The 13,972-nt window shown below is 50.0% G+C and overlaps 1 protein-coding gene across 3 annotated transcripts in view; it reads right to left on the bottom strand.

Annotated features, from left to right (window-relative positions):
• Kif26b (kinesin family member 26B) overlaps window positions 1–13,972 on the bottom strand; it is a 402,766-nt gene that overhangs the window by 58,591 nt on the left and 330,203 nt on the right. For all 3 annotated transcript variants that reach the window (XM_074048799.1, XM_074048798.1, XM_074048800.1), the window contains 3 exons: window positions 12,996–13,089; window positions 11,681–11,943; window positions 9,061–9,244 (listed from right to left, as the gene is read on the bottom strand). In XM_074048799.1, the coding sequence (XP_073904900.1) occupies window positions 9,061–9,244; window positions 11,681–11,943; window positions 12,996–13,089 (541 nt within the window). The remainder of the gene's footprint in view (window positions 1–9,060; window positions 9,245–11,680; window positions 11,944–12,995; window positions 13,090–13,972) is intronic.

Below are 13,972 nucleotides of genomic sequence, written 5' to 3'. Positions count from 1 at the left end.
GAAGGGGCACTCTCAGCAGGGAGAGTGGCACTCTCAGCCACTGGAGAAAAATTATACCTACGCTTACCATATGGTCCAGCCATTCCTGTTCCAGGTATTTACCAAACCAAAGCAAATGAAACCCACATCCATACAAAACCCTGCATGTGAAGGCCACAGGACTTTTAATTGGAAAGGTCCCAAGAGTCCTTTAACAGGTGACTGAATAGTCAAACCACAGTTCAGGTGGACAAAGGGCCATTGCTCTGAAATATAATAAGTGCAGAGCAAGGTGGTGCAGGCCTGCAATCCCAGCCCTTGGGAGGCTGAGGTAGGAGGATCATGAGTTCAAGGACAGCCTGAGCTAGATCTCAAAAACCAAAAAGATGTGGGCAGTGAAAGGGCTGAAGCTCAGAATAACTTTTCGAAGCGAAAGACCTTGTGGGACTGCATTTGTACACAACCTAGGAAGTTCAAGCTCAGGTATAGTTTAAGCTCAGGGATTGCCTGGGGCTGGGGTGGGAAGGCTGGAGGGAGGGATGGCAGGGTCCCAAGTAAGTGTTTGGGGTGATGGATTTGGATTTGTTTGTCATCTTTACGTGGTGATGGTGTGTGGGCATAAATATATGACTATCAAATTATAAAATGCAAACATGCAGTTCATTATATCAGGTACATCTCACTGGAGCTGTTTAAAATGATAGAAACTTGCTCCTGATCACACAGCCAGTCATAGAGCCAGGACTCCAACCAGGTGCTGTCTGACTTCCACACCTGCGGCATTCTTCATCCTAACCAGGTGGCCTCAGAAGGCTGCTGAGATGGCAGGCGCTGTCAGGCTACTCTGCTGTCGCAGGCCCCACTTTCCAGAGCAGTGTGGAGTTCTGTGAATTTCATCCCCATTGCTCCAGGCCTCAGCTGCCCACCTCCCAGGTGGCCCAGCTCCCACCATCACCATCACACCTGGTGATTCTAGGATAGCCAAGCCCCTGCCTTTCTCTGGTCTGCACAAAAGGTAATAGCAAGGTAGAAATGGGAACTTCCAGGCTGCTTGGGGCAATTCAGAGCTCATAGAGAAAGCTCACGCAGGGTGGGTCCTGGCTGGTGCATTTAGGGGACACAGGGCAGCCTCTGGGTGTGCAGTGTCCATCTGGACACCCCCACATCTGCAGGAAGAGCTTAAAGGCCAGCTGAGGCAGGAGTGTGAGGCGCTGCTTCTGCTGTAGGATGAGAGATTTTGGGAACCATGTCCTCACCCTAACCTTTTTACCCCACTACTCACTTTCACACTTGGTGCTGAGAAAGAAGGCGAGGAATGTCTACAGAAAGTGGGCGTGCCCCTGCTCTCTGTTTCCCCAGCGAGGGCTGAGGACTTTGCACTAGGAAGTTCCTCTTGTCCATCTTCAGCCATGCGCATGCAGAACCTTACAAAAGGGGAGATGGCACTTCTCATCCATCTGCCCTAGATCAGGGCAGACTGAGTCCCGCCAGCGTGCTCAGGAAATAGCTATTTGAGAAGCAAAGCATCATCTGTTTGTGCAGTCTCATTATCTAGACAGGAGCTCAGCTATTCCACACACGCCTCAGACGGAAGGGCAAAGACAGGACCGGCTGGACTCTCAGGCTGTGATGATCTATTTGATGTAACAGAATAAATTGAATATTGTTCACGTAGAAAAACAACTCAGACTACAAGAGGCACACTTGAGACTGCTGGGAGTATCTAAAACGTCTATAATTATACCTGCACGACTCAAAACTGCAGTCATGTTTACACAACAGAAAATCTACCCGCTCTCTACCCACGGTGTCCAGTAGCCATGGGAGCCTGAATTTCCCACAGGTGTTAATCTAGAATGGCACCACATGAGCGTGGGGCCACTTGCTGTCATGGAGAATTTACATCTTGTCAAAGGCCTGGGAGAAAGTGACTTCAAGGGAAGTGCAGGAAAGCCGTGATGTGTAGCAGGTGGCAAGCAGGCTCCCACTGACTTTCAGATTTCTGAGGCCAAGGCCACAGGGTTGCAGGACAGTCTAGCTTGAGCAATCCATTATTTATCCTTTAAGTCTAGACTCAGATCTATCCAAATTACCCATTTCTCCCCTCAGGAAGCGTGTGCTAACTGTCCCCACTCCCAGTCATGCTGTATTGAGCAGCTAGCAGGTCCCAGGAAACGCGTAACTCTCCTGACACCACTCAGTCTCCACAGCAATCCTGTGATGCAGGAATCAGCCCCATCTTACAGATGAGAAAACTGAGGTTCAAGGATGCTAAAGTACATTGCCCATACAGAAGCAATGCTGAGCTGAGGAAATCCAGACAAAGCAAGTAACAGCCTCCTTTCTTACTCCCCTCTCCCTCCAGGCAGGCGCTCTGCAACTTGAACCAAGCCTCCAGCCCTTTTTGCTCTGGTGGTTAGTGAGATAGGGTCTCACTTTTTACCCAGACCAGCCTGGACTTTGCTCGTCCTATTTATGCTTCTCCCGTTACTGGGGTTACAGGAACACAGTACCATGCCTGGTCATTGGTTGTGATGGAGGTCTCTTGAACTTTTTGCTCAGGCTGGCCACAAACCTTGATCCCGCCGATCTCCATCTCTCAAGTAGCTAGGATTACAGGCTTGAGCTACTGCACTGGGCTTTTAGCAGCTCTTTTGACTCACCTTGCCTTGACGAGGTTCCCATGCCTTGCAGCATGCTGAAATCACTCGGGACTTTAAGGAGCTGCTGATTCCTGCCTTCCACTCCGGACTTCCTAACTGAACTGGGCTGGCCTGCAGCGGGGACTGGGATTCACTTAAAAGCGTGGCTGTGATGTGCTTCAAAGCTTGGGAACCACCGTCTTAGAACTTGGCATGGTTCATCACGGTCTCAATGGCCTGCAAAAGCCACACTGGCTGACACAGAGTGCTGAATGCTTGCAGTTCTTTTGTCCAAGAACTTCTCCAAAAAACAATGAGCTGAGTACTTAACAATAAGTACTCATTGTACTTAACTCCTGAACCTAGCTATGCTCCCTGTACCTATTATACGTAAAACCATGGATGCTATCGATGCAAACCAGTAAAATTGGATTTTGCAAGGAAAGTTAATGTCCTCAATGCTCCCTGGACATGTGCAATACGAATGAAATTGAAAAGGCTGCTGAATTAGGTGTGAGTGAGAAATGAGAGCATGGAAAATTGTTGGAATGCAGAAAAAGTCTACACCCAGTTGGCTGCACAAGGGTCTCTTAAGTTCTTGAAACACTGAAGGAATTTAAAGTAAATACTAGACCATTAATGAGCGCTCACGAAAGTCAGAATTGGACCTTGAAAACGCATCTCAAAGAGAAAGCCATGTCTTAGGATTGATGGAGAAAGACACGTTTGTTAAGTTAAAATGCTTCTGATGTGAATGAATCACTTCTTACACCAACTTCCTCAATGAACGGCCAGCTCCTCATAACGGGGCACGAGAATGGGGCACGAGGGCTTGCCCCAATGCACACCACTTGCCACACGGAGGCTGGCTGGCTGGAGGGTCAGACGAACACCAAGACAAACAGTTTAAGGAGAAAGGATTCGTTTTGGCGCATGATCCCTTGGCCTCGTCACTGTGGGCCTGCGGTGAGACAGAACATCGGGTAGCAGTGTGCTGCTCCCCTCCCAGCAGCTGGAAGACAGAGGAAACAGGAAGAGCCCAAGGCCAAGGTTGACCCTTCACAGGTGGCACCACCTTCCACATTCCACCACCTCCCACTAGTCTACTCAGATGTGAGTGTATCAGTGGATTACACCATTGATTAGGTGAGAACCCTCGAGATCCAACAGTCTCTGGAAACCTCTCACAGACACACCCCGAGATGTGCCCTTTGAGTTTCCCAATCAGGTTGACGGTCAAGATGAGCCATCTCAGATAGCCCTTCTCTTTCTGGAACAAGCTATACCAGATGATAGAGGACTTCAGGTTTAAAATACAGCACACATTTCATTAGATTTGAGTTAACTCATGAGAACTGAGCACTGTTACGTGAACACAAAACCAGTCCTGGGGAGACCAACGCTGACCAACAGGGGTCTCTGTCTTCTAAAAGCACATGGCCTAGTGGGGCCCAGACAAGCACACGGATGATGAAAAATGTTCAGCAGAGTTGGGCAAAAGCGTAACACCCAAAACTGCTACAGGATTCCAAGGAGGAAGATATTTAACAGAGAGGGCAGATCTGAAGGCTGCAGGGAGGTGGCTGAAGGAAGAAGTAGGGTGGAGATACTTTGTTGTCGCTGTTTCTTCCTCTCCCTTCCTCCCTCCTCCTGTCCACCATGAGGCAGCTCTGACTTTGATGGTGGAAAGATTTAAAATGTAAACATGGGAAGACACTTGTTAGGGTCCCCATTGGTGAGGTCCCAGAGGAGCTGGAAGGGAACAGGAGGAAGGTAAGGAGAGGAGAGAAACCGACCAATGGGAAAGGAGTAGGGGAGAAACTGAGGCACAGGGCCAAGGAAAGCTCCAGGTCGATGATGCTCCTCAGTACTAGGGAGCTGCTGATCTGCTGGGAGTGAATCAGAAGAAATCTGGAACAGGATGGGAAGCCATGAGAGATCGCTATGGAAGCTAGGAATTCCAGGCCGCTGTTTGGAATATCAGCTCCTGGCCAAAGCTCTAAAAAATTATTTATTACCAAAATCTAAAAAACCTCATTTTTTGACCTGGTCAGGGGAAATGGTGCCCTGCAGCATGCAGTCGTCCTTACTGCCCAGGGCTTTGCTGCTAGGGATGGGCAAGGGTCCAGCTGTGCCCTTTCAGAAGCTGCATTCTGTCCTAGAGCCTATTCCCACCCACATAATGGATGTCTAGTCTCATAGACTACCCTGCCCTGGGTAAGGCATGGCTAACTCAAGCCGTTCCATGATACCCGTAAAGAAGTGTCAACAGAAAACCAAGATGATAGAAACAATCGGATCAGACTTGGAAGCAGATGAGCTCAGGCACTGATGCACGCACATGTACCCAGTCCACATGGCTTCCCCTGGAGGCAACGAGTGAGCAGATAAATCAGACACCCAAAGTCATGCTGGGCACTGGACACTAGTTGCTTGCAAGCTTTGATTACTTATCAAAATGATCACTCTAAAGACCACCTTTGGAGCCAGGCTTGGTGGTACATACCTATAATCCCAGCACTCCAGAGGCTGAGGCAGGAGGACTGAAAGTTAGGTGCCAATCTGGGATACATAGTGAGACTCCTGTCTCACAAAAAATGAAAAAAAAAAAGAAGGAACATGTTTATCAACATAACAGGTAACGGTTGCTTCCTTGGCACACTGACCTGAAGTATCACAGTGGTTACTATCTTGGTTTACATGCTTAGTATACCCAATGCTGGAACCCCCAGGAGGCTGGCAAGCCATTACAGATTCAGCAGGGGAAGGGTTTGTGGCAGGAGAATCAGTCCTACTGGTCCTTCCCAAACCCTGGACACCAGACAGCTGTTTAAAGCCTAATCTAGTGCTAGGTGCAAAACATGTCCACAAGAATGGTGTTTTCTGTCTGGTGCTGGTGGCTCACACCTATAATCCCAGCTTCTCAGGAGGCAGAGATCAGGAGGATTAAGGTTCAAAGCCAGCCTGGGCAAATAGCTTATGAGACCCTATCTTGAAAATACCCAACACAAAAAAGGGCTGGCAAAGTGGCTCAAGCGGTAGAGTGACTGCCTAGCAGGATGAGGTCCTGAGTTCAAACTCCAGTGCCACCAAAAAAAAAAAAAAAAGAATGGTGCTTTCTGTGATGGCCAGGATGGGTTGGACCTTTGTCTGTTTACAAATGCATGCATGGGAGGGAAATGCAGGTGTGTGCACGGCTTGTTTAGTTCTTGCGGCAGAGACTCCTGCATCCACCATCCAGCTAAGCCCCAACCAGTGGGTTCACTGCAGTGCCCTGCTCCCGCCTCCCTGTGGGTAACTAATTAATAAACTTTCCCTTAATTGAGTTCTGGCTGCCAAGCCCACGGGGATTATTACTAACATATAAGTGAACAAAGTTTCCATCTTAAACAGAGCATGAATCTTCTCGATCTGTTTTAACCACAGTCACTGCAGGCAGGCAGGTGGCGGCCAGGAGGCTGGGCCCGTCTGGCCTGCTCCAGGGCCCTCAGCAGCCACAGGTAAGAGGGGGAGCTATGTCCTTCCCGGTTTACCTGGCAGCCTGGATCCGCCCTGCTCTAGTCCCATCTCCTGAGACATCAAACAGTACCTAAGAGAGGTGCGGGGAGCCTGACAGCAGCTGCTTTTTGCTCTGACCTGAATTTATTATTTAAAAGCAATTCTCTCTCACAATTTAAAAATAGGAAGAAGATGAGTTTGGTGTTAAATATTTAATAAGTGCCAGGATTGATGAAGTACGGAGTTGGGGATGGGCCTTTGGTTTTAGGTAATGTCTTTGCCTAAGCTTTTGTAGAAACCAAGTTTCAGATGCTTACACTTGAAGTACTTTAATTAACTGTTTCCACGGTTTTTCCCCACTTTCAGAACCCAAATTGAAAGCAGAACAAGAAATAAAAAAGTGAAAAACCAAAACAGAGCCATCTGAGTTTGGTTTGCAGCCTAGAAAGCAGACAGCGTCCCACCCTCTGGGTTTCTCTGCCCAGGGCCTTTTGGGGGCCGTTTGGCTCAAGATTTGTGAGTCACCCTCTGCTGAAGGTCCAAGAGCCCACTGCAGGCTATGAGGACTGCTAGTGACAGCTGCCTGAACACACTCTTCTCAGATTCTTCTTTTCACTCTGCTAGACATTACCCAGAAAGAACAGCTGGGTGGGATTCACACCCACTCCTGGGATTCACACCCACTCCGTGCAGGGAGACACGTGTGTACAGGGCTGGATCTTCTTGTCCCTGTCCCCTAGCCCATTGTTTCCAACCTTAAGACATCATTCCAGCTGGACATTGGTGGCTGATGCCTATAATCCTAGCTACTCAGGAAGCAGAGATCAGGAGGATGGCAGTTTGAAGCCAACCTGGGCAAATAGTTTGAGAGACCCTATCTCAAAGAAACCCATCATGAGAAAGGGCTGGTGGAGTGGTACAAGTAGTAGTGCCCTACCTAGTGAGCACGAGGCCGACAACAACAAAACAACAAAAAAGAGCAAGAACGTCATTCTACACTGAAGCTCAGAGATCCCCATTCAACACTGCCTGATCTCCCACACCCTCCCGTCGCCATGTCAGTTCCTCAGCAGTGGAAGTGGTAAGTGCTCAGGCTGAAGCCCAGAAGCCCTGGCCGGGACACTCCAGCCCCTGGGAGAGCATTTTCATTCAGTCTGGGGTGGGGACAGGGCCAGGTCTCTTGGGTCAGCAAGGAAGAGAGGTGAGGCAACAGCAGGCGTGAGTCTCAGCCACACGCTGTGGAAGGAAGGAAGCCAGGGGCCAGAGGACCTGCGTGGACCACATGTTCTGGGTAAAGGTCAAAGTTCAAGGACAAAAAACAGACCACTGACTGTCAAGGGCTAGAGGTGGGGGAGGGCTGGCTACATAGGACAGGGAAGGTTTCAGGGCACAGGCTTTGTTCGCATCTTGGTAGTGTGGTGTGATGGTTACTCACTGTGTGGATTTGCCAAGATTCGTCTAAAGACACCTAAAAAGGGTAAATTTCACTGGACGGAAATTACACCTCAATAAACCAAGTCTATAAAACAAGGCTAAGGAGGAGGAACACAGCAGGAGTCAGGTCAAGGAGGCACTAAGATGGGGGACGGGCACTGTCTCCAGGAACACCGGTGTTCGAGTCTTGGGGGCAGCAGGGATAGGTGTCATCTGGAATAGGTTTGTTGACAGCCTCTGCCTCAGTCAATGGGATTCATCATCCCAAGCCAGTCTGCTCTCCTAACTCAGAGTGTTTGCTTTTCTGGCATCCAGGGTCCACAAGAATATTCCAGAAAGCTCTGGGGAGAGGGGCCTAGGTTTGGAAATCCCTACTGATGTGGGCTCGAGGAGCCATGGAAGTAAAGAAGAATAAAATTTTGTCGTTTGCAGGTAAATGGATGAACTGGAGGACATCACTTTAAGTGAAGTTAGCCAGGCTCAGAGGCCAAAGGCTGCATGTTTTCTCTCATATGTGGAATTTAGACCTAATACAAATATAAGCACTATTATGAAAAACAGGTCACATTAAGGGGAGGTCACTGACGGGAGAGAGAGGGTAAAAGAAGAAAGTTAAGAAGGTGAATATGGTTGATGTACTTTCTGTGCAAGAATGAATACAGAATTTTAAAACCTATTGAAATCACCATAAGTAGGGACAAAGGTAGAAAAAAGAAAAATAGAGGGGATGAACGAATTCGTGTTATAATACATACATACGTGGAAATGTCACAAAAAAACTCCCTACATAGCTATCTTAAACAAACAAAATGTCTTTTTTTTTCCCCAAAACAGAATGGGGGGTGGCCCAAACAAAGTATGCACATGTGAATAAATGTAAAAATGATAAAATAAAAAAACCAAAGAACAAGAAGGCAAAATAGGTCCTGCCAGGGAGGCTGGCACAGCAGGAGGGAAGATGTGAGGAAAGGGTATAGGAGGGGGATATGGTGGGATGTTATGTACTTATGAATGAAAATGGAACAAGGAGACCTGCTGGAACTATTCCAGGACTGGGTGGAGAGGGGATAAAGGAGGATGATAGAGGGGTGAATTCAACTACAATATATTGTAAGCACCTTCGTGAATGTCACAATGTGCCCCAATACAATGGTAATTTAAAAAGAAATAAAATAAAAATTTTCAAGAAAGTTAAAAAGTGTGCATGGGTGCGTGAGGGGTGGTTGGCTGGGGGCAGGGTAGATAAGAAAGAGCAACAGAGGATCAAGTGGTAGAGCACTGCTTAGTAAGCGTGAGGCCCTGAGTTCAAACCCCAGTGCCACCAAAAAAGATAGGGTGGGGTGAGTGCACCCTTTGCCCTTGGGCAGTCCAAAGGTGAGCTTGAGTCCCTTCTCCGCAATTATCAGGAGTAACAAATCACCGACTGCGCTGTGGAGCACCCGTACTCCTCTGCGGGAAGGTCATGGGCGTCCAGACCAGGGTGCGGCCGAGGGTGCAAACCACTTACTTCCACCTTTGCCACTCTTCTCCATCCGGTACTGGTACACGTGCAGGGTGAAGAGCATGTGGGAGCTGCGGTGGTCGTCCTCGTCGCAATCTTGCTGGTTGCCCCTGCGGGAGGCGATGGCAGCATCCAGGAAGAAGGCGGCCTTCTCGGCAGTGGGGGCCCGCAGCTCGCTCTGGTTCTGCAGCTGGAAGACACAATGCCGAGCTGAGGCTCTGGCCTGTCCCTGGGGCCTGGGTGCCAGCTGGCTGTCCATTCTGCACAGTGAACTCACATGCCTCTCCTAAGGCCCCAAATCCTTCCAGAACCAGGTCCAGCACTCAGGGGCAGCTGTCAGCTTAATTCATTTCTAAAGCTTCACAGAGTGCATTTTTTGGGTACCACTGTTTTCACGTGTTTGCAGCTTGAGTAGAATCTGCAAACGGCAGGTAGGAGGAGCAAATGGCTCTGGCTGAGGGAGGGGAGGAGCGGGTGGGCTATCCTACCTGCAAAGGATGGTGGAGATTCAACTACAAAGTCAGGGGACTGTGTCTTGAGCTCAGAGATGACATTGTGTGGACACAGAAGGCTGCGGACATGTAATTTTAGACCTGCGTTCACGTGATTCCTAGTCTTTCAGTGATTTTATTGGAGCTACCTTGGGCCACACTTTCTAGCATAGTCATGCATGTGGAGAAGGCTGTGGAGAAGCCACACTTGATGGTCTCATCTGCATTAAGAGATCTATTTTGACCTATAGTTCCTGAGTTCATGGTCATGGCAGACTCAGTGAGTGCGTGGGTGATGTGTCCACATCCTCTGAGAACTCTTGCCCCAAATCAGAAAAACCACGTGCCACAATTTGACCAGTATGCCCTTTTTACAGGAGAAAAGGAGACCCATATTTTTGTTTTTTGAGACAAGGTCTATGTGGCCTAGGCTGGCCTCAAACTAATGATCCTCCTGCCTCAGGCCTCAGAGTGCTGGGATTACAGGCTTGTGCCACCAGGCTAGGCTAGGAGACTCATTTCTGATTTGTTCAAAGAACTGGCAGCGTGTCTTAGGGCCGGCACAGATTCTGACAATTTCCCACTCTACCTCTAATCTCCAACTGGGAGAGCCAATATTTGGAACTCGAGACCATTGAAATCCTGGAACTGCAAAGAGATTTTATTGTGTTCATGCTTTTGTGCTTACTGTAGCAAAGTAAGCCAAAGAATTAAAAAGCATTCTGACAGGAAGGGTTTCAGTGGAGAGGGTGCGGATCTCTCCATCATTGTCCCCATCCCTCAGGTAAGTGGAACTTCACTAAGGGACTCACAAAAGTGAATGGAAGGTCGCACCAGGTAAGCAGAGGGCGCAGCTCCTCTGGCTCCATCACAGGTACTGTACTTCAGAACCAAGGTTCTCTAAGTGTGACCCCTGGAGAACGCGACAGAAATGCACACCTGGGGGCTCGCCCAGACCTAGTGAATCGAAAACCCTGGGGTGGAGCCCAGCAATCAGTGCTCGAGCAAGTCTGCAGGTGCCTGATGCAGACTCTGGGATTTGAAAGGGAAACATGGGCGGAGGCTGAGCATGGTGAGGTTTAGGTAGATGGGTGCAGTAGAGACCATAGGGCATCCTCAGTGGTCCCAACTGTGATGAGGCACCTGTCTAAAATAGGAGGCATCTGAGGCCAGGACTCATGGCTCATGCCTGTAATCCTAACTACTAAGGAGGATGAGATTGGGAGGATCACAGTTCAAGGCCAGCCTGGGCAAAAAGTTAGCAAGACTCCATTTCAACCAACAAAGCTAGGCATGGTAGCATATACCTGCAATCCTAGCTACATAGGAAGCATAGGTAGGAGGATCAAGGTCTGAGGCCAGTCCCAAGCGAAAATGTGAGACCCTATCCAAAAGATAACTAAGCAAAAACGGGCTGGGGATATGGCTCAAGCAGTAGAGTGCCTGCCTAGCAAGCATGAAGCCCTGAGTTCAAACCCCAGTACCACCAAAAATGAAATAAAATAGGAACACCCGGTAAAAGTAGACACAAAGCCTCTTGTAGGAGAATGTAAGAACTGACTGTTCTGGAAATGAAGGCTAGGGGACTCCCGTGTCGTTTCCTTCAACTATTGTCAGACAGTGAGCGAGGGACCCTGGTGACAGGGGTCACATTTGGCAAAGGTGGCCCGGAACTGCTCTTGGCTGCCCCAGTCCCAGCACTTGTGTTCTGGTTCTAATTAGACAGCAGTTATGGTTTCTTCCTCTGGCATGGTCAATCGGGCTCTAAAGCAGAGCCAGAAACAGTCCGGCAATGGCCGCTGTTCTTTGTGCGTGGCTGGAAATATTTCGGTTTGTTGTTAAACAAAGAAAGCTTGTACCCCCCGCCCCCAAGCCTCCATGTTGGCAAGGGGTGCAGAAAAGGTGGATTCAATTCCCCCGATGCTAAGACCATCGTGGTTTCTGCTCATTGTCAGGGAGATGCAAGGTACAAATATTTAGGTTGTTGAGCAGACGGCCCACAGCTGCAGGCCATAAAGACCAGCATACTTCAAACACCAAACCTTGTCGTTTACAGGGGGTCACAGGCAGAGCTGCCCCAGCCTCGAGGCGGCTGTGAGCCACTCGGTGTGCGGCAGACTTCCAGAAGCAGTCACCTGTGTGCCACAGATGGGGTCCTCGCAGAGGTACACGCCTGGGGACTGGCCGTCCTGCAGGCTGCCTGTGGCCACCTCGGATAGCAGGTCCCGCAGCTTCTCGTCCTTGCCCCACACCTCCACTGCCGAGATCCGCACGGAGAACCGCGCCCCTGTCTTCTCCTTGCGCTCATCGATCAGCTTGAAGAGCCAAGAGATGGCGCAGGGGATGATGCCCAGGTCCTGCATGGAGTCATCCTTCCCGATCATGGTGTAGGATTTCCCTGCAGAGTCCGGGAAGAAAGAAATGCACTGAGTGTTTCTGTGCTGTCCTACGGTCTCAGAAGAAAGGCATGAGCAAGTGGACAAGAGTGACGACAAGGAAAGAAAAGGCCAGAAAAACAGCGGCCATTTATGTCAACAGCCAAAAGCATTTCCTAGACTGCTGATGAGATGGTTACGACAGAATGTGACAGTCCAAATGAGTGACAAGATGAAGTCACCCTGACCTTGAGAGGGTCCCAGGCACCCTGGCTATCCAGTCCTCGTGGCTTTACATAACGTGGGGAGAGAGGGCCTATGTATATTTTTATAACACAAGCAAATTCCACTAAATTCCAGACTGCTGCTTTGATAGGAAATCCGGGAGAGAAGGGAGGGGAGGGGAAGATGGAGGTGACAGAGGTACAAAGTCTGGCCTCATGCTATTTGCGAGGCCTGGGGACCATATGCCAAGGGACACTTTCTGGAGTCCCCAAATTACGAATTTATCAAGCATGTCAAGCAAGGCCTGGCAAGCAGACTGATGGCCAGGGGTCAGGACTTAGGATAATAGAGGGGCTTTAATCAGAGCCATTTTGGGGAGGGTCTCTGCTCCCTTTTCCAAGGTTTTCAGCACCTGGGGGCTCCCAACAGGCCCTGGATGCCGGAAGGCGAGCACAGGGTGAGGCCGCCACCACACCCGCACCCTCCCCCACAACCCACCGCACTAGGCTTCACTTGGCTTTTCCACCGATTCCCACCACCGCCTGAGTCCTCTGGCTTCCCAGGAAGCCTCCTGCTTACTTTCTGGGATTGACCCTCAGCTGGACCAGGTGGGAACAACTTGCCACTCCCGTTTCCCTCTCGGACTTGAAGCAGCCCTACACGAAGGGCGCCCACCTATGGCAAGTGCCCGCATTTCAACAGCAAGCCAGGTTACTGGCGATCATTGGCCCCCTAAGGGAAACTGAACCCCTCCTCTCATCTTGCGGGCCCTAGAGCCTGTACAGAGGCATGGATGGGGCTACTGGGCACCGGATGACCTGCACGAGGAAGAAGTCAAGCTCTCACTCACCCAGCTTGGCGTGGCCAAAGCAGAACACACAGCCATCTGCCCCATTCACCACAGACTGGATCACCTCCGCCACCGTTCCAGCACACACTTCGGCCTGTGGGACACAAGAGGAGACACAGGTGGAAAGTGCACCACGCAGCTGAGGCACCATTAGCAACGGAGAGTTGACCCTGCCTTCCTGAAGCTCAGGGTCCTGGTGTCACCACATTCCCAGATATGACAGCCTCTGCCACAGAGCTCTGGAGGAGCTCAGAGCCACGGGGGACCCTCTGCTCTGCGCTGCATGGGATGTTTTCATGGACTCCATGCCCTCTCCCCACAGGCTGCTCCGGCTTCCTGGACAGAGCACTTCAGCTCTCTATTGCCCCCTGCTAACTGGAACCTTCCTTTACACAGATAGACACACAGACACACACACATACAGACAGCCTATGAAATGGACCTGGTGTTTTAGAGTGAAAACAGTGCTGTGCCATTTCAGAACAGTGACACTGAGAAACACAGTTCTAATATGAGCAGGAGGGGCGTGACATGTCTGCTTCTCTCTCGATCTTTCTTCCTCTCCACCCCGGCCCCCTCTTGTCTAAAGCGACTTTCTTTTTCTCTCTCTGCACACACACTCAGCATATGCAAAATCGATCCCCCTGCAGGATGCTGTGTGGGGTGGGTGTTCTTCAGCCTGGCAATGTCTCGGCTCTAATCTGATTATTCAATCTGTAGTCAGGGACCTGGCTTTTTGTGACTTTTTCTATTTCCCCACCGACACTCATCTAGAGCTCTGTAAACAAGATGGATGAGGTATATTTTGTGACCCTCTTGGAGGTCTGGGAAATCTCTCTGGTCAACGTCTGAGACTTCCGCCGCGGCAGGAGGACGACACGTTCTCTCTGTCCTATTATCGTCCTCTCTGTCTCAGGCTGAGGCACGGACAGCCATGCATGGCTGGAGCTGGCCGTCGTCAGCAATGTGGCTCCCAG

This window comes from Castor canadensis, chromosome 11 (assembly GCF_047511655.1).
Source record: "Castor canadensis chromosome 11, mCasCan1.hap1v2, whole genome shotgun sequence".
NCBI classification, from domain to species: domain Eukaryota; kingdom Metazoa; phylum Chordata; class Mammalia; order Rodentia; family Castoridae; genus Castor; species Castor canadensis.
Note: the sequence above shows the minus strand (reverse complement) of the source record. Positions and strands in the feature narration are given on the sequence as shown.